The sequence below is a fragment of the Falco naumanni genome, chromosome 6, assembly GCF_017639655.2.
Source record: "Falco naumanni isolate bFalNau1 chromosome 6, bFalNau1.pat, whole genome shotgun sequence".
Classification (NCBI taxonomy): domain Eukaryota; kingdom Metazoa; phylum Chordata; class Aves; order Falconiformes; family Falconidae; genus Falco; species Falco naumanni.
In genome coordinates, this window is record NC_054059.1 from 69501974 (window position 1) to 69527767 (window position 25794).

At 33.9% G+C, this 25794-nt stretch overlaps 1 protein-coding gene across 2 annotated transcripts in view; it reads right to left on the bottom strand.

The window, feature by feature from the left end:
- Positions 1–25794, bottom strand: part of GRIK2 (glutamate ionotropic receptor kainate type subunit 2) — a 409634-nt gene that overhangs the window by 120782 nt on the left and 263058 nt on the right. For both annotated transcript variants that reach the window (XM_040599269.1, XM_040599270.1), the window contains exon 11: positions 23552–23775. In XM_040599269.1, coding sequence (XP_040455203.1) covers positions 23552–23775 — 224 coding nt within the window. The remainder of the gene's footprint in view (positions 1–23551; positions 23776–25794) is intronic.

Below are 25794 nucleotides of genomic sequence, written 5' to 3' on the forward strand. Positions count from 1 at the left end.
TAAGAGATTTATATAAAATACCATACTTCCATGGAGAAATAAGAGAGAAGGACAGAGTGGGAGATTTTACGGAAAATTTAGAAATGGGGAGGTAGAAGTGGGGAGACAGATCTTCATATCTACTTAAACCCTTACAGATGCATTACAAAGAGTAAAATGATTCCTTAAATATATAAGGCACTTCTTCATGAAGAAACATAAGGACCAATTTGAGGGTAATTTACCAAACACTTTGAGGTCAATTGAAGACAGCTGCGGTTTCTTCCACTGAGCTTGACTTAAATTACTCCTTCTGTAATGCTTGCCATGGGAACAGTAATAGTGGTCATCCTAATGGTGGCAAATGCTCCCAGAGGATCATCTTTGTCCATGTAAATTGAAATGGTACCAAGGCACTTGTAACCTGATCCTAGAGCTTGATCTGTCTCCCTTAGGTTTCAGATCAGCTGACATGTGCAGAGTATCCAGCCATACCTCTACTATGGTTGTAGGAAAACCCACAACACTTGAGGGCCCAAGCAAAGGACAGTTTAATTTCACCACTGATAGTGAAAAAAGCCTTCTCAGAGTTGGATTTGTGAAATATCAGGATATTTGAACACAAATTGCCCATGTATGTATACATCCATACACATACGTAAATATAAATAATCAAATATAAAACATATATGAACAAAACTATTAACTATACTTGAACTTATGCCAAAATTGTATTTCAACTGCTATATGGGCAAATGTGATCTCTAACTTTTTCCAAATTAATTACTCTTTAAACATTCAATGCACAATTCTAATTCCATTCTGAGAAAAAAAACAGTATGTAGTGTCTCAGTACACAGCCTCCATTTTAAAGCCCCTATATTTCAGCTGATAATTCACTTTCTACCATGATATGAACACAGTGAGTCATATTCAAAGCTGAGTAGGAAAAACTACTAGCATAAACAAATTCAAGTTATAATTATAATTAAGAATATTTAACTTGAAGTAAACAGAGAGAAAACCTGAATTAGTTTTTAGATAGATTGAGAAAAGGTGCTTCAGGGAAAGTTAAATAATCCAAGACTTCTATATACTGTACCCAAACACTGTCAAACAGTCCTGAAATTAAACTCCATGCCTCAGTTCTATGTGTACTACAAAAACTGATCAAAATGCAAAGCTAAGTTCTAAAAATATCCAAATATCCAGGATTTTGTATGTCTAGAAAATATCAAAAATATTTTCTTTGGAAGGGGGAGTACAGAAGAGTAAAAGACTACTTTTCTATAAGTCTCTAGAAGTATTCAGTTTTGGCTTATATCTCACAACAAATAGGATTTGTTTATATTTAAAATTACTTTACATATTTGGATGCAAATAGAAAACATCTTCAAAGACACCATTCCTTCTGTTGTCAATTAATCCCTTTCATTTCTATTTCATATCACACTACTAATTCAGGTAAGCAAGAATCCAGTCTCTTATTGTTTGTTTCTTTGTTCTTTTTCCCTTGCCTGGAGCGCAACTGAAAAGTGGCAAGAAGGAGGCCACTCACCATTGTTAGGTAGCTCACTGTGCACTAGGTGTAACTGTCAGAAATAGGAAAGTGAGTTATTTGCAGGCTGAAATGCCTTCTGGGATTTTGTCAACTGCATCAGAACTTCCCTCCATTTCTTCAATCTGTAGTACTGCCTGTGTATAACTCAGTCATGGGAAAGATCTGTTTCATTCTCTTTGGAGATCTGTCCCTTATTTTTACTTTTTTAGTTAAAATTATTTCCCTTTGTCTAATCTTTAAATGTTATGAAATAAAGAAACTACAACTGGCCAAAAAGGGTGTGCTACTATCTAAATGGAAGCTGAACAATCCTTTTTTGAAAAGCATCAAAAGAACAGGAACCACAGAGAACAGCACACTTCATGTACGTGTTTTGTCCATTATGTAGTCTAGGCTGTATGTAAAAAAAGAGTCCGCTCCTACTTGCTTGGAGATTTCTGAAGTGGCAGAAGACATCACAACCCCACTCAGTAAATGGAAGAAATCAGCTGGGATAAATCTACTGCAAAACACGAATATAAAGGCTGGACTTCTTCATGAAAGAAAGAATATTACTATTCTCAAGATATTTTTTTATCTATAAAAAACATTTAATTTTTCTCATTGCTTTTGTTGCTTTTACTAAGTTATAATTTCATAATGCATGTTTCTGGGGAAAGAATGGAGAAAAGCAGTGCAGTGCATCTGGAAAACTGGCTCTTAAATTTCTGAGATTTGTGCAGATTATAGCTTCACATGTGGTATGAGTCCGAGTATATCATAGCATTCACTCCTAGTCAGTTCTGATGCACAGTATATCCTTTTCAACAATTTGATTTTTTCCATAATTCCCAAAGATTTTTTCATGTGCTATATCACATTAGTTTAATCATATCTTTTCATCGGTATTTCCTAGAAGTTCATTAGAAGACAGAAATGTCATCGGTTTTATATCAAAGACGTTCTGCCTGACACTGCCATCAGTTAAGAGATACTGAATCCTGCGTAATTGCTTTGTAAAGGTTTTGGGGAACTGCATTATATAGGTTTGGCATATTTTTCAATGAATGGCAACGTAAGCTACAAAACAATAGCAAAATGCAAATGCACTCAAATTCATACTGTATGACTTTAATGAATGCATCAAAAGAACAGTATTCATAAATGCCTCTCTTGAAGCAATCTCCCAGAATTAGGTGTAAGAGTGATACTTAAGCAATTCAATAAATAGTTTAGTAAGGCTACCATTTTAAAAGCTCTTGGTTGACTGCTTATTTTATTCTGAATAGGCTAAGACCTGAGCTCTCCATTAGTGTTCAACAGGAAAGCATGAGAAATGCTAGATAGCTGTAAACAAAAGATTAAAATACATGGATGCCTTACATAGTAGACTAAATGGATGCAATTGTCACAGGATTATACAGAGATGAGGCACTCAAAATCACCACCAGTCCACTTGCTGAAGAAAAGCAAATGGGAGCTGTGTAAGTGGAAAACTGTGGTCTGTCCTTCAGTGAGCATTTCTAACAAAATCTAGGGTTCGCTTTTAAGCCCTTTGGGATGATTGTTGTGTTAAATTCACCCATTCTTCTAAGGAAAAGTAGTGCATTTACTGATTGTATATTCCACATGAGTAGATAATTGTTTCAATATTATATACAAGCTTCTTTAGTATATAATTCTAAGAACTGCTATTGTCAAGCTGACACATACATAATACCGTTACACACAAAATTTAAAAAAATACTACTGAAAAAAAACAGAAAAAAAACCCAATATAAAAATCATTCGTGGAACAAAGCCAGTGGAATACTATCTGCATCATGGAAGTGTCCCGTAATAAAAAGTAGCATAGGAATATCTCTTTCTTGCAATGTAAAAAGGGTAATTTTTGGAGGGTAGTGGGTGTTTGTTTGGGTTTTTTTTGTTTTCAGAGCAGATCCCCTGTATTGTCTGGGTGCCTATAGTTTCCTTAAGTGAAGTTTCTTGCTATTGACACAGCCTAGGCTCCAGGAATAATATTCCTGCTAGATGTACTTTGTTATTAGTAGTTACTGCAGTCACCAGACTACAGGACTAATGTCAACTCAGTTGTAGGAAATGTCAGCAAGAATGCATTGAAGGATAGTAATTATTGCTCTAGGTTCTCTCTGGGTGGCTCAGCTATATCTAAGTAAGAATTTCAATTACAATTAGTACAAACTTGGAAGAGGCAAGGATTGCACATGTATACATTCTGAACATTCTGTTTTCATTCTGTTGGAATTCTTGGCACTGTTTTCTTCAATTCAATTCATTTATAGAAGTTGCTGAAATCATTAGGAATGATCTTGTTATCATGCCAAACTCATCTTGCCTTCACTTTACTAGTAGTTGTGTTCACAATGTCTACTAGTTTTGCTCACAGTGAAGTGCAGTTCATGTTGCCACTCCAAGTTAAGCTGAGAATGGATTTGGTAGCTTTTCTCTGGCCCAGCTATGTTTATTCAACTCTGGTGATCTAATCCAAAGCTACTACAAGTGACAATGATTCTTTCCCATTTTAAGAAGCAGAAAGAAAATGTAATGGGCCACAATTAATTATATTATTAAGTCAAGCAACAATCAATATCAGTAACACATGATCACTATATCTTCAGAAAGCTGAAAAAACAAATCACTTCTAGTTCATGCTCTTAAGAATCCTGCTTCATCATATCTTAACACTCGTTCAGCTATAAAATTCCTCACAGTCTTAGGGAATGCAAGATTTCCCTTTTCCTTATCTGCATCTAAAACCAGTAAAATGAAGTAGCTCAAGAAATACTGCCTGTTACTTTCAAATATGCCTGGGCAATTATTGTCCACTCACAGAAGCAGAACTAGTTTTTCACAATCAAACAAGAAGCTGGCAACTAGAGAAATACATGCTTTCAAATACTTGTTTAAAAAATTTCAATTTTAGTCTACTCTTTAAAACTTCAAACAAAGCATTTTCTTTTCACTCTTAACAAAGAAAAACTGTTCAGAATTATAAAAAGGATTACTATATCATCACAAACATTTCTCAAATGATTCCACCTGACTTTTAGTTTCAGAGCATAGATTAGCTACAAAAATGGAAACAGACAATAAGGAAGAGATAAAGGCTGAGGAGATTGATTATATTTTTCTATTTTCAAATGCAAAATATACCTGCTTCAGAATTTTATAAAAAAAGACCAAAAATCAAACCATTGCTGTGTTGGTTTAGATACATTACTTAAGAGCAGACCTTTCTGAACTAATTATGTAAGGCAATTCCAATATACTGCACTTTCAGCCAAGTTCAGCTTTAATAACTTAATCTTCAAGTCATATTCTACGTGTCGAAATGCACATGTAATTAATTTTGGCTTATCCTTAAAAAAAAAAAAAAAAAAAAAAAAACAACCTCAAACTTTCATTAAGCAATAAATAAAGAACAAAATCATGAACTAAGGAGAAACTACTACTACTTCATCCATGCTTCTTTGATTAAGGACTGACAGAATGGACCCAAAACTTACTGTAGCTCACTTGCACATAACATAAAATTCATCTATCTAAGTTTAAATTTCTTTATATTATGAATGAATAAGTTTTCCCTGCTATAAAGCAAATTCTTACACATACATCCTTGACAGCAGAGTGGCTTTAAATTTGAGAATGAAGCAGGAAAAAAGTTGTGCAAAAGAACAGTATTGTATTCTGTAAATGAAGAAGTAATAACACATTAGGCAATTCAGTAAAAATACTTTCATCTGACCGCAAACTCTCTTTTCTTGGTGTTCTTTATAACAAAACCAAAAAACAGTGGTTAAACTATTGTACTGATCTTTTTTGACCTGAAAACAATGTTTAAATTTTAATCAACTGAAAAAAAAATGTAACAAATAATGCAAAGAAGTAACTGGTCCAATCAATTTTCTGGGGTTAATTGGGTGAAAATGCAAGAAGTATTATTGTAAATATCAAACAACTAAGCCACATTTTGACTTTATGAAGTATTCTCGATCAAAGGAAAGGATGTCACTTAGAATTTAACTAAACATATTTGCTTTTATGTCACCATTATTATAATGTAAGCCTGCATGAAACACAGCAAATTCATGTCTGGATTGCCCCTAGTAATATTTTAAATTTATAGGCACTAATTTTTACTGAATCTACATAGTCAAAGATAATATATGGATAAATATATATTTAATTTACACAAAATTATTATTTATCATATAAAATATATACTATCACATTAACTTTTATAATTAGTTATGTGCATCAATTATTTTATGTGCATTTTTATGCCTTTTTAAAACTGAATGTCAAAATTACATACAATAAATAAAAGTAGAAAAATATTCCTTTTTGTGGTTTTTAATAATGACAGCACAGTAAACAGGTAGAGGCACTTAAAGATACCTATGCACAAAGGTTTTCTGATCTTTGGACTTTTTTTAAAAAGGTAACATTTATTATTATAGGTAAAAATGTTTGAACATCATCAGTTATTCAGCATGTCCAGAAAAAAACCTTTCACCTAAATTGAAAGTTACCTGTACTTCATGAAGAATCAAATTTTGGCTTTGATTTTCTCCCCTCCCCTGCCCCCCATTCCCCCCATTGTCTTCAACTGAAAAATGTGTTAACCAAAATGTTTATAATTCTTGAAATTTCTTTTTCACAAGAGTGAAAGCCTACCTGTTTACCACTCTGTCTGTCATGATTTATAAATTATTTTAATCAATAACAGTCTTCAGTCTCAACACATGCCATTTAACCTAATTGAACTTCTAGACATAAATTGGTAAACCAGGAATTATTAACAGGGAAGCAGGGAAAAACTTACCTAATTGTCACTTACTACAATAAAATAAATATTCAGGTGCATATTCTGAACCAACTTAGATGACAGTTGCAGCTTTTGTTTCATAATGGTCATGATGCCAGTAACATTCATAAAGGCCCAAATTCAAGGCCATATTTTTCACCATTGCTTCAAATACTAACTCAATACTCAGGAGAACATTTTATCCTGTATGTGTTCACCTCACTGAATTATTATTTTCTCCTACTTAGCTGCATTCCATGTTATCTTTGCTGTTTTATATGTTCAAATGGACCTTAGCTCATGTCTACAAAAGCTGATGGAAATATTTTCCATGATCTTTGGTGGACACTATAACAGACCTACAGTGCACAGTAATGGTTCCCAAGTCTATGAAACAAACTGTGGATTTATCTGATGCACAAGAATTTACACAACAGACAGTGTAAACAGGTTAATGAAATGCATAGAACATGAAATAAACTGACATTACACAGCACCGTCTAAGAGGTAGATTTATTATTTCACTAAAATTGTCATAATCAGTAGAAATGTTATTTTTAATGAAGCATAGTAAATATTAACACAAGAAATTCATGATGCCTGCTATTTTCCACACTGATGAAGGTGGCTTTTTTTATTCCTAACTCTATTGCTCTCTAGACTAGGGAAAACAGGCAATGAAAGTTTCTACAAAACCTTGTTCTGACTACTATTACTACTAGCATTTCATACGAAGTTGCAAAAAAATGAAATCTGAAAACTACAACAAACTTGAAAATTGCCCACACACTACAGGAAAAGTTTCTTTATAACCTCCCCTATTGCTCTGCACATGAAACATTAGCCTCAATGCACTTGCATTTCTAATCATTATAGCCTTACCACAAGGCACTCATTTTTTATTTTAGTCTGAGACAAGTTCCAGTTTATTATCAATTTACAAAAAAGTGAATTAAATTATCTTTTCTGTTTTATTTTTTTACATTCACTTTGATTTAATATTCCTTCCTTTTCTGCATTCTGAAAAAGGGTAAATAGGAAAGTATGATTTATCTTCTCCACATAATTCTCTTTTCCCTATAATTTCATCATTTCCCCTTGTATGTTCCTGTATACTAACTGAATAGTTTTACTGTTGTAAAAAGATTTTTTTATGTAGTAAAATCTGTATTATTTTAGCTGAAATGAAGAAACAGTTGGATTTTTAATTGTAAAAAACCTACATATATTTGACCCACAGTAGTTATCTTTCTGTCATGGAACAACAACAAAAAAATTACCATATATTATGAAGACTTCTATCTTTAAATAATGTCGAGCCTATGAATAACTAGTAAACACTTTTGACATCCTGAAACCATGATACATTACTCTGATTCCTAAAAAATAAAATAAATCTATTATCTCCCAATTTCTAAATTGCTTTAATGTCAAAAAGAGATTGTAAGTCACATTATGATGACCAGAAAAGTATCTACCGTCTCCATTTTAATCTTTTCTTGAATTAAGAATGACTCATTAAGTAACTCTAAAATGATAAGAAAAACAATATAATTTTCCTAAGCTCAATATATAAATGAATATATAAAATAACTTGCCTCCCTCCTATCATAGTCATTTATCTGCTCCTATCGGCAGACTGTCAAATCTACTGAAGAGTAATTTTAGTAAGGATCCTCTTATATACCTCCCAAAATACACCTCCAAGATTAAAATAAATCCCAGAAACTGAAGTCCTGATCTGGAAGTCAGAAGTTATTATCAAAGAAAATCAGGAAATCTGTGTCTGCCAATATAAGAGTATTCAAAGAATATACACATGTGGATATTTAACCCATGCTCTACCACATAATAAAAAAAAAAAAAAAAAAAAAAAAAAAAAAAAGAGAGACTTTCATGCTTCAGGAAAAAAATATATTTTATACAAGAAATAACAAAAATTTAAACTTTACTGATCAATATAAATGACCTCAATATGGAGAATATTAGTGCTTGTACTTCTGATGGTCTATAACCTAACCACCCCTGTACTATTACTGTCAAGTACTTCACCAGGTGTAGTATTCTTAAACTGAAATTAATTTTGGCAAGGGTGGGCTGAGTTTTCAGAAACTAGTTTACCAAAATACTTATCAAGCTGACACATCTTCAAAGATTACATTTAGTCAGTCTTCCTACCTCAAGGAATCTCTGCATCCAATGTAGAAGATAGAAGCCACACAGGCATTGTGTTCATTTGTCATTTAATTATTTCTTTTTAATAAAAACACATACCAACCCTTGTATCTGTAACTTTACTTAAACATTATGATACCATATGCTATGTTTTTCCATATCACAAAATATGAGCTATTAGGAAAAGTGGTCAGCAAGTGTTTGGTGTAGTTTAATACAGCACAGTGCAACACTGTATTGGCCCTTGCAAAGTTATATTATATGTATACTGTTTATTGCTCTTAAAGTTTTAGAGCTGAATGACTGGCATGTTTGCAATAATAAGGGACTCATATGCACTATTGATTTGAAGATCTTACTATCTTGGCCCAAACAAATTTTTTACAATGGTAATTCTATATCTACAGATAAGACAGTAAATGAATAATATACAACAGTGATACTCCATTCTGTATTACTAACATAAAGTAATAAGTTCATCAGTATTTCTATTCAAAAGAATAAAACCATATAAGTAAGAAGGATATATGAGGAATTCAAATGCTTCCTCTTTTAAAAATGAAGCACTTATTTGACTTCCTCAGTACATTCAAGAGTTTGTCACAAGTCTGAGGGAAGAAGTAGAGTACTGTAGAGGATCTCTATGAAGTGAAAAATCATATTTTAAAATGCAAAAATATATGTACTTAAAAAAATGATGGGGTGAGCTCATTACAAGGTTGTACAACAAATTTATCTTCTCTATTCAATATTGCAACAGCCCTCGACAGCAGATTAGTTTAACACTGAGCATCACAACAAAGGAGTTATCTAGTTTAGAGTGTGTAATAATTCATTGTTGCCCTTCACTGTACATTAAGTGTCACCCATCAGAATAACAGGAATAAAAAAATGATTACACTAGAGTCACTATCTAATAGAATATCTGTTAATATTGGCACATTGGATGTGATTTTTACATACACAATAAACAAAATATTTGCAAGGGCAACATAATGTTTCTTTAAATATTTAAAATTGTCAAAATGGACATCCTTTAAACAACACTAGTAAAGTACAAAAAATGAGTGTGGTAGTATGGGGTCATGTGGAATATTTTGGAGTATTTATAGTGAGTATTTTTTTCACTTATATGGAACTCTGGTATAAAAAGAAAAAAAATTGTCATCACAAATTAAGACCTAGAAAACTGTTGTTTTGTGGTGTTTGGTTTTTGTGTTTTGTTTGGGTTTTTTAAATACCAATTAAATTATTTAAATTTTTGCTACCTGTATATTAATAACATCACCGAAATCCACAGAGATGTCAAATGGAATTCTTCACCAAGTAATTTTTTTTCCTGAGCAAATACAAGACTGTGTGAGAACCCCTGTGTAATTCAATATGTTTTTACATATATTTTATTTTAGGAATGTTACTATTCTCATAAATTTAAACAGAGCAATCACATGCTTAATATTTAAGACAGCTCTGTAAATCTTGATAAACAGATGTTTGATCTGATGAGAAATAAGTAAATAAATACACTGACTTAAAAGAAAAAACATAGTTGGATTTATAAGGCATGTAAGGTTGCCTTTTGCTGGCCTGTGACTCCTAATGTTTCTCTGAAGGAACAGAACAGCTTTCAGATTTGGGACTCTGATACAGATTTATCAAAACTCAGTGAAAAACTAAGCTGGTTCTTTTTTAAGTAAGCATAAACTTAATTGTTTATGAATGTGTTTATATTATGGAAAAGAAATAATTTTGTATTTAAAGTACTTGATTAAAGCCTATTTAGTAGAAATAAGAATCTAAATAATTCTATGAGCTTCTGTGGTTACAGCTATACCAGTAAAGGAAGGGAAGCACTCAGGTTTCAACAATGGCATATAATTATCCAAACACTTTACTTGTTAGCACATCCCATTCACAGTTTCAGCCTATGCTACACTCCGATAAAGCCCAGATGTGGTTCAGAGAGGCAGGATGTGCTGGCAAGCGCTGTGGGTGGGATAACTGGGATGATGGAGCATTTAGTCATACGAAACACAGGCCTCACCATGTTGCTTGTCCTCTGGGCCAAAGCAAGCATTGGATCCCAGCCCTTAAAAATTATATACATAGTCCTTGGGATCCACTGTGCTACTATCAAAATCAGTGAGAGCTTTCATGTTGACTTATACAGGAACATGATAGGACAATAATGTACTGTCTTATTCAAGCTGACATTTGATTACAAAATGTTTCATCTTGATTATTCCACTACAATTCTCAATTGTACCAGTAACTGTACAAATATTTCAGTTAGTGCTAATGGAGCACACAAGCCTTCTTCGGGAAAGACCATGGTTAAAGGGATTCAAACACATGACTCATTTTAAATTAGCAAGTTCAACTGAACTACAAAAAGGTCTGTGTGAGCACAGGGACTCTGAATTGTAGCTCCACATCCTGATGTTGGGTAAATACTTGAAGGTTTTTTTTGGTTTGTTTTTTTTTTTTTTAATTCCACAATCTAGAAACCTTTCTCTCACCTTCAAACAAAAATCTGAAGCCTAGATATGAAGTACCTATACAACAGTCAGCTGGACACTAACAAGATACCAGTGCTTCTTTTGTTGATAGCACTGTCAGGAACTCCCATCCTCGTACTTGTGACCCATGTGCGTCCTTCCTAGCAATGAGTTGGAATTCACCCCTCCACCTCTCCAATTTGATAAAACCTTGTCAGGGTACTAAGTATATGAGATCTCATATTCAGGACCTCTTTAGGGATCTGGCATATTTGATACAGAACCTACAGGCAACTTGTATGTTTCTGTAAAGGCAGATAGCGCATGCTCCTGTCTCTGTATCTGCACAGCTTCCTATCAAGTTTCAATACTTACAAACACATCCTGTCTCACACAAATTAATCTGAAATGTAACTGTTAAGAATTTCTTCTTTATTTGTTCCTCATAACTACTGCTCTTTCCCAAGAGAAAGAAAAACTTGGAAGTGATTTTAATCTCATTTACCATAGGCTAACCTGTGCAGTTATTCCACCAGTACCGGTTAAATCCCATCCAGACTTCATATGAGAAAAGCCTCAAGGCTAAGATCAATACCTGTCTTTCAAACTCCTCCTCAAAATTCATTTGCTTTACAATGTAAACTGAAATGTGGTTCTGCCTAGGTAGGTGATGAACTATGCTGATCCTGACTACTTAAGAAATGTACTCATATTTCACTTCATTTTCTTCATACCTCATAGAAATTCTCATCCTATTCAACTATTTAAACTGTTAACTACTCCTGGTGAACTGTGAACTCTTTAACACAAGCATTCGGTATTTGTTACGTAACAAGGCATGACCCTGTTTGGCAATGCTCTCTGAAAGCTGTCCTGTGTTACAAGAAAGCCCAACCAAGCCTTCCATACCACGCAGAAATCTCTACTGCATTCACCTGTGGAGTCATTTACATTTGTGCATAGAAGTGCAACACCGTCTTCTTCTTTGGTTTTGACATTTGTTTTCACGCAGGAAGGTCAGGATGATGAGGAAGGTGTTGCAAACATTAACAATCCCCATCAACATTTAAGTTGGAGGCAAAATCAGGCTTCTAGCAGCAGCAGAACAGAAGATACGAGGAGCCTCTGCTATCCATCTACCTAGCAACTTTATCTAATCACAGTTACATTTGAAGCAAGGTGAAAATTCCTTTCATTCCAGTAAATGAAGGGCACGCTGACCAGGATTTTGACACAATTAACTGCTCACTCTCCTCTAACATGGCCATTTAGAAGGAGAGAGCAAGAGAGAGAAAGTGAGAGACAGAAGTGTGTGAAGGACAAATATGACTAATTAAGAGACTTTTTCAGATATTTTTGCCACTTGACATTAACTCTGCAATGCTCTGTGAGCTCAGCAAAGCAGTGCAATGTACAAAATTCTGCTAACTGCTTCTGGTTTTCTTCCGGACAGGGCTCATTGGTTACATTGTGTCAGCCACAAAACCAGAGAATTTTCTAAGTGGTGGAATTCTTTTACAGGAACTCCTCTGAACCTGCACCATACTACAAACCTTTCTAATTTTCACTCCAATGTATCTACAAGGAAATTGCTCCACAACAGGAACTAATTGCGGTAGTAGCTGTTACCTGAAAACTGTCTTATACCACTGGTGATAGTGCTTTGGTACAGACAAACTGTATCTCTACTTCTACAAAGCAAATACATTAATAGCAAATAGGAAAGCTATTCTGTGTAAAGCTAAAGCTATTCTCATGGGAAACGACAAGAACATCTTTAAAGATCTAGAAGAATTGAAAGGAACTGTATAATTTCCCTCTGCGATCTACCACCTCACAATTTACCCCCTGAAAAGTTTTCCATGCAGCATTCCTGCTCCACATTGTTGAGGAAGGAAACTGAAATGGAAAGAGGCAATAGCTCTGGGTGGTTTGCTGTGTTTAGTCTTGTGAAATTCTGTGAATGATCACAACAAGCTGAAGTAACATCACCTTCATGATTCTTAGAGCTAGAGGCTATGTGCTGTAAAGTCTTTAGTCAAATCCGAATTGGCAAGTGCAGGTGCCACACATATCTAATGGCCACACAAAACAAAACAAAACAAAACAGAACAATATAATGAGAGTGAAGTGCCAGAACTGGACTAATTAATAAAAATTATTTATATTTAAACTCCTTTCTGATGTGCTATAAGAATGATTAATGATGAACATTTTGATATTTTAAAGAGTTATTATTTTCTAAAAAAAAATCAATTACATACCTTAGCTGATGTAGGGGTTTTAACTATGGTGCTAAAAATTTTCAATCCTGTGTAATTATTACCATGTAAGAATGATACCTTTGTTGCTAAAGGCAGAACTCTGATAATACTATAAAAAAAACAAAACAAAAAGGTGTGCACCTTTGTTCTTAAGCCTGAAAATGCATTATTAGCTTTGCACTAAAGCAATTTCACTGTCATTAGAATTAACACAGGGTGATTTCCATAGATAAACTAGAAATGCTTGGAGGACACACTGCTGATTTTGTTTCAGCATCAAAAACAATTACCATACTGCTTTTTTCAGATTTCTTTCTGGTCAAGCCCTGTTAGTGCTTAAATGACTCCTGTTCTCCGATGAGTTACAGACTGGTGGCTTGCATAAGCCCAGTAAACTTCTGGCTAACACCTTCATGCAACCTGGTCTAGCGGAAGGTGTCCCTGTCCATGCAGGGAGGTTCGAACTAGATGATCTTTAAGGTCCCTTCCAACCCAAACCATTCTATGATTCCATGATTCTATGATTCTGTATCTATATCAATATCTATTCTATATCTATATTAATCTTACTTTTCTCCAGATATTGAATAACACTTAAAGTCAAAAAATATTACCTATTTATTTCCTTATTTCTTTTAAAGATATGCTTTTTTGAAGTATAATATTTAATCACAACTGAGGTCTAATATTTTTTCCCCCAATAAAGAAATGTGCTATCTTTTGAAGAGGTTAGGTTTTGGCAAAATGATTTTGGTTTTGTGTTTTCTTTTTCTGTTTTGTTTTCTCTTCAATTTAGCTCTATTTACATATTATCAGACTACAATGGATAATGATGATGGAGAGTCAGATGAATTCAGGAAATCTGATTTTAGCTAAATTTGCACAAATTAAATTACTTCCAGTTCTGAAGTCAGAAACTGATACTTAAAACTTGTATTCTAACTGATATTTATACCACTCCAAATAATGGGACATTTGACTATTCAGTTACAAATATCTAAAAGCAGCTTAAGATTGTATCTTTATTGTTAACATTACACAATACAAAATCTCTTTTAGAGAATAAAAGAGTAAAATTCATAAAATCTTTTCATTACCCAGGTTTTCCTATCATTCAAGTAATCCTGAAACCAAAGAATTCAAAGGAGAACTCTGAAATGCTATCTTACAGAAACTGCTCTTCCTCTGAACAACTGTAGATAGGATTTTCTACAAGGTTAATAACCATCATATCATATTGGCTTTGCTTCCAATGATTTATGTCTCCCTCTTCATTTAGATTATATAAAGAAATCAATTGCATATGGAGCCACATATTTAGCAAACACATAACATTTTTGTATGTTCAGTTCATTATCATAAAAACTGCCTTTCAATCCTTAGAGTCATTTCTGCTCAATAACATTATATGTTTCTGTACCCTCCAGAAGCAGGGTAAATAGAAATCATGACTGCTAACATCCCATTTTCCATCCTAGCACTGTAATTCCTACATTTTTCTTGAGGATACATTTCATTATTATGTCAAGGTGTTCCAAGCAGGATGCATGTGTGAAATGACTTCAGCACATAAACTGCCTCTTACATCAGCTTTTCTGCTTTGATTTTTTTGGAGAAAAAACAACAGGTCAGATGCTGTTTGAATTAATTTTCTGATATATCAGGCAATCTGTAAACTTAGCCACTGATGCTAATGGATAAAGAGTCAATCAGTTAACTTGGACATTTTCCATTTACCACTTGTATTCAATTATTAGTAAAATCTTCACAGCACCGTGGTACCTTCTTGGATTCTTATTGATTCTTTTCCCATTCCACTAGATACCTGTGTTTTGTTCTTTAGGTTGGAGGACTACATGGTTTTGCACATATCATGAGAAAACTGCTTCTATGCATTATGGTGAGAGTTACAATTTCCTTCTCCCTACTAATACTATGCATGCCAGAGTAAAACTCTTGCAAATAAACCAAAACAAAGCAAATAAGTCTCCTTCCCCCTACCTCCAAAAACATAGGAGACGCTAGCCTTTCTCAAAAGCATCATTTTAGCTTGAAAACAGATTCATCTATAGAGGAACCCTTCTTTCTAAGCACACTTAAAATTATTCCATGTTATGATTTCCTAAATAAATATACAAAGTGTCAAGTCTAGACTTGTGTCTTCTTTTCTTGTCACATATTTGGGAAAAAAAGAAAAAAGATTTGACAAAACAGAATGAAATGATCCAACATCAGAAAAGAATATTTAGCACTTTTTCTGGAGGCTCTCAACTTATTTTCAAGCAAACTACTTATACAAGCAATCCAATATTCTAATGTACTATATGTGCTAGTAATTAGCAGGGGCTATTACAAGTAAGGATGAACCACTGCATATGTTACTACAGTGTGAAGATCTCTCAAAACTAAATGCAATTGTTCCTCAGATTTTTATTAGCTTTGTCAGCAAGGACTATGGGATTATTTCTTAATGGATGGTAACATAGTACATAGAGACTAACAAATTGCTGTCCATGGTAGATATGAAATATTATTGTGTGGTTTTATAGAAATCTTGACAAAACATTCTTCAGATATTGACTCTCCTATAGAAGCTATTTACCTAAGGCATTCGAAGACACAAAGTGAGGTACATGAGATCTACCTTGCTTGTGCTTAAATCCAATCAGATAAAGATAAATGCAAATTTCTTATCAGAAATCTCAAAAAAAAAGAAAAAAAAGTTCTGAGATACTTCAAGTTTTGCTACAACCTTCCATAAAACCCCTCAGACTATAAAAGGTTGTGTTACAATATTCCGTCAAAATGGAGAGGAAATATAGGTCTGTAAATATGTAACACCTATATATAACAAGGCTTAAAAGGAAAAGTCAGAATGAGTACAGACAGAACGAACTGTCCACCTAATTGGATATAATGATCTACCTATAGCTATCTAAAATTTAAATCCTATCTTTAATTGCTGGTGCTGAAGTAAATGGGAACAAAGAGATTGAATTGCTGGTAGTAAGAGGCATCACATTCCTTAGGGATGAACAGTTATGATCGAGTTCAGATATTCAAAATACCTACGGTCTTGGATAATTAGTGATGAATTAATGAACTTGTGAAGGCTTTCAGAGTAATGAGGAAAAAATTAACAGAAAGGATGGAAAGAGGTTTAGGTCATCTTCAATTTTACACAGCATAAGGATACTACTATGGTCTTCATTAAAAAAATAAAAGCCATTTTCTGATTAGATTAATCTACAAACACAAATTAACATAAAATACACTGATGGAGGAAATGTACACCTACTGCTAACACATTGTTTTCTAAGAAGGCTCCACACACATCTTAACTCTGCAGAAGACAACGTTTGTCTAGACCTCCACACACACAAAAAAAATCAGTTTCTTGACAGAAGAATCCAGAATTGACCAGGTGTGCTGAAGTGAGCATATTTTTCTTCTTCAAAGTGCATATGGAGATTTAGCCAATGGGAGGTACTATATCTTCTGCTGGACTGCTAATGCAGGTGAGCTATGAGTTCTTCAGCTATCCTCAGTTTAAACATTTCAGTTGTTTGGCTGGCAGAAGTTTATTCTCACATTTGATGCAATGTAAGTAGTATCTGGGATGTAAGATTGACCTACCACAAATATAGCCAGGCTTTTGAGCACTGGTTTTTCTCCCTAAAGTCTAAGCAGGTTATTTATGTTAAAAAGAGTAAAAGGTAAGGATTTTTCTCTCACTATGATCTTAAACAGTATTCTAATAGAGGCTATTATGTCAATGCTGGGCTTGTATGTAGACTTGGAGACCTCTTGGTATCTTGTCTCTCCTTCAACAGGTGAAGGAGAATGAGAGCATTCAGAAGTGAATGAAGATAATACTGAGGGATTAGTATGAGCAGTCCATAATGAGTTGCTTATTTATATATTAGAGATTCTATAAGCTAACCTGGAACCCAGACAAATCTCTTGTGGAGGAGGTCAGAAGAATCAAAGGGTCTTTCTGAGTATCAAAATGCAAAGTGAGAGATTACTGCTTAACTCATTGCTATACATGTCTTTTTCTAGCCATATAGACCCATCCACAATCTTTAGACTTTATAGTACTGATTGCAATCTGTATCATAACTTCTCAAAATAATTACACAACTTAGATGATGACCATAAGTATTATAATTCCAGTAAGTTTCTCATTTCTGATACAGAAAAAGATGGAATATATGATCTGCGTGCTGACCACAGAAAATTTAATTTAAATGCTATTACAGATTATGCAGATTTATGATATTAAATGGCACACACCACAGTAAACTTGCATTCTGTTTAATTTAAAGCTGTCATCCACATTTTGTGGAAAGTAATACTCAGAAACACCTGAGAATATTTGAAATATCATGTGCAAGTCTTGCTTACATTTCCAGTGACTGATGTCCAGGCATGATGACTGTAAAATTTTATTGCTATAACGTATAGCAGGATAGACTAAGTAAAAAACGTGTGTTTTCTCAAAAGTACAAAAAAATATTAAGATATAACTGAGGTATTTTCTTTATATTAACCTCAGTTATTGAAATTCCATTTAAATGAGAGAAATCTAAAATTGATATTTTCCAGGTCTGATGTAAAAAAGTAATTTAGTTCAGAAAGTAAGCTTTTTAGAACATTCTCACATAATACTAGGATTTATTGGTAGAGCAACACAAACATATCTATTAAAAAAACTAGGAAAGCCATCAAAGAGAGAAAAAATCTTGTCACGCAATCTGTTTGGTTCAATTGACTGAAAACTCCAGTGTTCCATAGGCTGGCACAGTTGCTCTCCACTCACAATAAAGATGATCTCTAGCATTAACAGAGGTTTGCTTTTCAACTGGAAAAATTAGATGAAAAAAACCCAGACACTATACTGAATCTTTTGAAAGCAATCAAATAAGGGTCATAAGCTGCAAGCTGGTTTAACAAAAATAAAAATCTCTGACTATGAAATACTTGTTATAGAACAGGTTTGGAAAGCATGTATTTTTTGGCATTCTTTTATCCTTGTCTATTTACACATCAGTTTACAGTCAAGTGACAATGTCCTCACTTGTATTACAACTGAGGCAAAACTATATTAAAACTGTGAGATAGTAAGAGAAGCAGATTTCAGAGATGCCATCTGGATTGCCCTATTGGATGATGTATCCACTCCTGAAAACACCTTATAACATATGTTGTAGTTCTCTAAGGAGGCCCCAGGAGATAACATTCTCATAGGAAGAATGCTTGTTAATAACAAAGGGCAAATATGCTCACTTCCTACTTGAATAAATATCAACACAATAATTTAGTAACCAAAGCTCCATAGTAACTGGAAAAGTAGTTCCCTCTCATTCTGCCATTAATTCCTTTCCATCAAGATAGTTTTCAAGGAGTAGTTTGAAAATCAATCAGACAAGCTCAAGGGCAGAAATCAGCTGATCAAAAAATATGAAACAAAAATGAAGACTGATGAGATGTAAAAGGATATGCATGCACTCCAGAGAGAGATAATGCTCAGGCATCTGTTCAAGTCTGAAGCAGCAGACTATTCCTAAGCTTCTTCACAGAGAAAAGATTAAAATAAATGTGTGGAGACATTTTTAAAACTCTTGTCTTCTTTTGTTATGTTTTATTCCAGCTGGTAAGAGAAAAATATAGTTTGGTGATGAGGCAGTATTCATTGTGCTTTTATCACTGCTTACAAGGAAATGGAAAAATAGTTGATACTAAATGCTTTGACAGCTGAAACCAGCACAAGGGCTTGATTTATAAGAAGCAGGATAGCGTAATTTTGCTGAAGTGAGGAAAAAGCAGGGAGTCCTAACATACAGAATGTGGTACAAGTAAAGGTGAATCAAGTCCTTTAAAATGGTAACCCATGATTCAGTATTATCAATTAGGGCAGTGAGCACAGTTTAATGTATATTTACTCAATACTCACTGATACTCCAGACAGCTTGGTATAAGAAGCATAAGAGCTCATTAGTGGACCATTTTGTCCAGGGTAGTTTATCTGCTTCACAGCTGATCCGTAAAGGTGAAGCATCATCCTAAAGCAGGCGTATCTCTTCCAGTTATGCTTTATGACAAGCAGACACATTCACAGCAAACAGACCTTACTACTCAGAGAAATACTTCAATGTTCAGGGAATGACCAGAAACCCAGTAAATCAGGTGGAAAATCATTGGCAAAAAATATTTAAAGAGTGTAGCCTCCAGTCTGTGTTTTTAGAAAAGATTCATGCAAACATGAATGTCTAAAATCATACATAAGAGACTCTTTAAAATATAATACAATCATGAGGAAAGCCAGCTGAAGGTTAATTTTGAAAATCATGTATTGGAAGACCTATGTAAATTAAACGTATTTAGCAGTTTTAAAAGTATGAAACTGATTTTTTTCATATTGACTATACAGAATGGGAAGTATCCTCCAGTTACCAACACATCCGATTTTGCAGATACCAAAAATAGGAAACAGTTGTTTTATATACACAGACTAGTGGAAAAGAAGGGACAACATGTTTATGAAGTTGGCATACAACACTGTAAGAAATCAGCATGTTTCTTAGAAATGAGACAATGGTTTGCACCAACAGACAAAAATGAAAAGAAATTCCACTAACTGAGGGGTTTTTTTTGTTATATAAATCAGAAAATGTTTTGTACCTGACAGAACTCCAAAAAAGAGCTGGTGCACTGTACTCCAGTCTTAGTTTTCCTTCTAATCACATGTAAATTTTAAATTTAACTGGGATTCTAAATCAAAGAAACAAGTAAAGGCAGAGGCATAAAGGGAAAATATTGGAACTGGAATGTAACAAGACATTAGATGACACAAGACACTGCTAGCATGATACAAAGACTGCTAGCTACCACCAGAATCGGATCCATTACCATGCCACAGAGAAAAAAATGCTATCTGACTTTCTCGGTTCACAGAAAAGTAATAAGCTGAGTGTCAAGCAGACTGGGTTTATCTATCAGTCATCAGCCTGTATGATAAAGAAAGGAACTTTCAGAAACTAACTACCATATCTACTCAGATTCAACAATCACAACATACAAGATTAAGAGGTTTTCATATATATGGAGAAAACACAGCCTACTATAATTCCCCACAAAGAATGCCAATTAAAGAAAACACTGTGTGTAACTCATTTATATTCCTCCTATCGACAGTGCAAAATCTGTAATGCCCAAATAAACAGTGACTCATTGGGGTGGGGGGGTGGGGGGGTGGGGGGGTGGGGCGCAGGGCGGGCAGCTACAAGAAGACAATGACATAGAAAAGACCTCCAGCTAACACAAAATATCTCTCCTAGCTTTTCATCTTGTTAAGTATGTGAAGGTTTCAGCTCTTTATTTCTGGTTCTCAAATTGGAAGGAAAATCCAATGCTCTTTCAAATAAAGGAAAAGATTTATATTACACTTTTCCCATTTATGCCTTATCGGTTACTTTATGAAAGAATTTATGCAATTCTCTCTCAAAGATTCTTGCATCTTTTACTAGTTTCTTCATATTTCCCTAAATATGACCATAACACTAATAAATGGGTGAAATCCAAGTACCACAACAGAAATGTACTTTCCATTTTCAATGTACCAAGCTCTTACATTCCAACATGTTTGGAAGACATGGTAAAACAATAAAATCACAAAACATTTGAGACAAAAATAGGAGGTTTGAATCTAAAAATAAATATTCTACACTGAATACTCTGATGAGCCGTAATTACAAAACATCATATCATAAAAGACATACTAAGTACTGCTCCAAACATAGATACACCTTATTATGAAACACATAGTAATTATTATGAAACACTGGTAGTTCAACATTCATTATGAAAGGATTGTTATGAAACAGAACTCTTCTTAGTAAGACACTCTAGGTGGAACCTATTAATTTAGTGGCATACAATCCAACAGTTTCATGACAGAAGGACTGAAAAACACATCATCAGGTGTGCAATACCTAATTTATAATCTATACTGAAAATACATAGTCAGCACCATACTACAAGGTCCTCTTCACTACACTTCATTTAGCAGTATCTTCTTTTACATGACAGATACCTTTTGTGAATTATATTCGCAAAAGGCTCTTTCGAATAATGTCCTTTTATCTCTTTAATATTCAGCAGATTACATTTTTAACTTAGACCTGTTTCCCTATATGAACTATAGTGTTAGAAAATGCTATCACATACTATTAAGTCACTTTGCATTATGATTAAAATCTGTAGACTGTCTTACATAATCCTAGATCTTTTATTTCTAAATGTGTTAGCAAATATTTGGTTGTATAAGTTAAGAGGTATTGAAAATCTCTACATTTGAAAGCTGATATAAATTTAGGTGTAAAAAAGGTATTTTATACAACTCTACAAAAAATGAAACTCCTCTGCTTAGTATAAAATGCATTTCATATTGCTTTACAATGAAGATAATGCTTCCAACTACGTAAGGAATTTACGGTATTGGTCATAAAAACAGACAAGTGAAAAAAGTTCAACAATACCGGTCTATTATGTGGCACTTCTGTTTAAAAATAAATAGTCTTTCCAGTTCTGCTAGTGAGATCAAATGACTGAATAGCTTAAACAAACAAAAAAATAAAAACAAACTTCAAGAAAACATTCATACAAAATATGGTGACAAGTTTTCAAAGCATAAGTAGGAACTCAGCCATACAACTCCTACTGACATTCCTGGGAGCTGCCTGTCAAATACACTGCATCGTGCTGGAAATGTCCTTCAGTTATAACAATAGAGTGAAAACTGTTGGACAAACATAAATATTTTACATGAGGTGTTTAAAAAATAACATTTGTGATTTATGATTGACTGTGCTTTCAGAAGTATCTGTATCACAGGAACACCTCAGAAATGAGTTTACTTTGTTTATATAGTCCAATAAAATCTACTGATCTCTCAAGAATCTTCCCATGTAAGTCTGGCTTTTTAAAGCAGACTTTTAAAGAAGGCATGCAAGCAAAGTTATTCATTACAGAATATGCTTCAGTGTTATCTTTATTACTTCAATGCCTCATATACCTTATGCACAGGTGATCTTGCTAAATTACTTTTAAAATAATTTCTAAAACTATTGACTCTCCCTTTAGTAAAGGAATGATACAACTGCTCCAAAATGAAGTGCACATTATCAAAGAAAGATGGAGAACCCTGATATCAACTATAGAAAAACAAGAAAATAAAAATAGGAAGAATATACTGTGTATCGCAGAATGAAATAATAAATATATTGGGGATGAAGTGAGATTGCATCATCAAGTCAAACATTTTTTAAAATCTTATTGAAGAGATAAAAGCCAATATAGTTCATACGTATTTGATTTTTAAAAAATACGTACAATGACTACTAAGAGGAATCTGCAAAAGAGATTACATTTACATTCCTGGGAATCACTGATTTACTGTTCTGAATTTTTTTTGCTGTCACAGCAAAAGTCAGTGTTACAACATATAAGACTGTATTTCTGTGACCTCTGGAGTCAGTCCTAATTACTTAACCAGGAAAAGGTAAATATAATGGGAATTTTTGACAAAAGATGTTTTTCTGCTTGCCTATGTTGAAGAGAACAGATTAAAAAGTGAGCCTTATATATCAAATACATTTATAATTTAACAATTGTTGTATTGAGTTCATTAACTCTGAAAGCTCAACTAAACATGCTTCCAAGTATATTCCAGTCTGGAACTTACGTTAAGTATCTCAGGGATTTTACCTAGCACATAATTAAAATCTATATAGTTACCCTACTTCTAAGATATTAATCTACATGAAGTAACATCTCTTGTAACAGGTAGAGGCCCAGTTTGGACATCTAGGATTAACATGGGCAGCTAAGTACTCAATTTGAGATTAAGCACCACAGTGTCAAATGAAATCAGGTTAACAAAATAAAACATGCCAATCCCTGCCTTTCTAAACACAGCATAAAGGGGGAAAGACATTTTGTAAACTTTCTAGTGTCTCTAAATTTGTAAATAAAAGAAGAAAGCTAGCTAGCTTACTCAAGGCTTAGTGACATAAAAAACTGGAGACTTAATATGGCACTGGAGAACATTAAAAGTGATAACCCTCATCATTAATTATTCTTCTGTACATCATGAAGTTAAAATATAAGAGTATGAAAGTAAGAAAATTTTTGTGACTTTTGACAATTATTAGTAAGAAAAAGTTTATAACAATTGCCAAAAAAATCACAAAAGTTGACATGTTACCTGGCTATGACAAAGAGCACACAACTGACACCCAAGTAAGCCAGCAGAATATACATCCAGATATCAGGGGAGAGAGGATTCAGGAAGGAGAAGACGCCCGGGTTTGTACCATTGGGTTTGCGGTACAAAATACTTATTCCAAGAGTCATAAAGGGCTTGGAAAAGTCGATGACCTTCTCTCGAACATAGGTTATTGCCAACGGTGCAACTGCAAGGTCAGCTTTCTGTTAACAGAAATACAAAAGAGAAACAGGCTATAAGTCAGAAGACACAGGTTGAAGCAGATAATCAGATTGTCAAAACACAAACTTTACATGGAGCAGGTTTGTTCTTGTACTAGGTAGGCTGAAATTTAGAACTCTTTTCTCCCTATAAGGAAAGAGATTTATTCTACTTTCTGTTTGCTAAACTGACATGGCAGCATTTAGAGAAAATGAAAAACACTATCACAGGGATAGAAGTGAAGAAAAATATCACATCTTGCAGAAAACAAGAACATCCATTATTACATCTGTTAAAACTTTTTTAAAAACATCAACATATCGACATATGTCTTCTCTTTGTCACTCCTTCACTGTGCCCTTTAGAAGGTAACATATTTGTGAAGCAGATGTGAATATGCTTGTGCAAGTGTAAAGAAAGTTCCAGGAAGGAGTTTTGCTTTTCTTAGCATAAAAGCATTGATAGAATATGAAGAATATTTTTAAATGGGAAGTGCTATACATGAAAGGTAGCTACAGGGAGTAAATTCTAAGTACAACTGTTCTTACTAGTTTGCAGAAATCACTATGAAACTTGTAGATAACTGTAAATCACTTGCAGCATTTAAAATTAAATCATGCAGTATTTTTTAAATTTGCATTTAGTTTTAGTTATTACGGCAGTAAGTCATAGGAGATAAGTAAAAGGTCTCTATTCTTTTTTTAGTTGAAACTTAATGAAAATCATAGTGACAAGAAATCTACAACAGGTACTTTTTCATCTCTGTCAACAGCTCTTGAAAGAATACTGAGTATGTGTGCATGTGTACATGTGTGTAAATGTACATGTGTACATATGAAAGAGAAAAGTCCAGAGTGAGAAATTATGCAGTACAAAACTTGGCAAGCTGTAAACTAAGAATTCCTTGTAAACTGTATGTAAATATAGGTATGTAATGACAGAAATGGTATAGCTAGTATGAAATACTGTTATCTAAGTAACATAGCTGCAAATAACACCTTTTCCAGAATGCTTGTTCTAGATCAAGTTACAGATATTTTATTCCCAATAAAATTGTATAAATTCATATATTTATATACTCTTTTTTGCTTGGCTGGTATTGCATATATTGTGTAACACTCAAAATCCCATACAATGTTCTAACATTTCAACATGTGGGTTTTTTGTTTCTTACCTTCCACAAAGTTCTACTATAGTCTATTGTTATGAGCATTTATCATATCATTAGATCTGCTCTAGTAAAGTCCTTCTATGTTAAAATGTGAAATTCTGTTGGCACTGTTCATTTAATTTGGTAGGGGTTTACTGGTCAAAAACATAACATATGCTTCATTTCCACTCTATTCAGAATTTATAGGTATTAATCAGACCATCAAGGCTTTATTCCACAGCTGCTGAATTTTTAAGAATTCTGTATTACTGATGAAATTCCAGATGATGCAGAAAGAAAACAGTAAAGAAACTAAATTTAATTTGGATTAAAAGTTATAGGTCAGCATGCAGAAGTTTGAGGAACATAACAACTAAAGTTATTAGTTTGCAAGGCAACTAGCAGTCTTTACCCTAAGAGCCTGAAGCTAACTCACTACAGCAGTGGTCCTCAAACTACGGCCATGGGCTGGATACAGCCCCCCAGGGTCCTCAATTCGGCCCCCGCCCCCCCCCCACCAGGGGTTGGGGGGGGGGGGGGAACCAAGCAGCTGCAGATGACTGCCTGCCACTTCATCCGCGCACCGGCCCCCTGTTTAAAAAGTTTGAGGACCCCTGCTCTAGAGGCTGTCAGAAGATGCAGCTGCCCAAAGACAGAGAAAATAGATATTTTGGAAGGCTATTCACAGTTGTGCATTTTGGTCTTAAAACTTTAATAGAGCCTTAATGAATAACAAATTATTTATTTTAATAAATACCATAGGAAATCCAACCCCTGGTCATTAGATGAAAACAAAACTGTGTAGAAGTGAATTGTGAAGTGAGATGTAACTACCTCCAGTGAGGGAAAGCCCTAGGGAAGTTGGAGATGA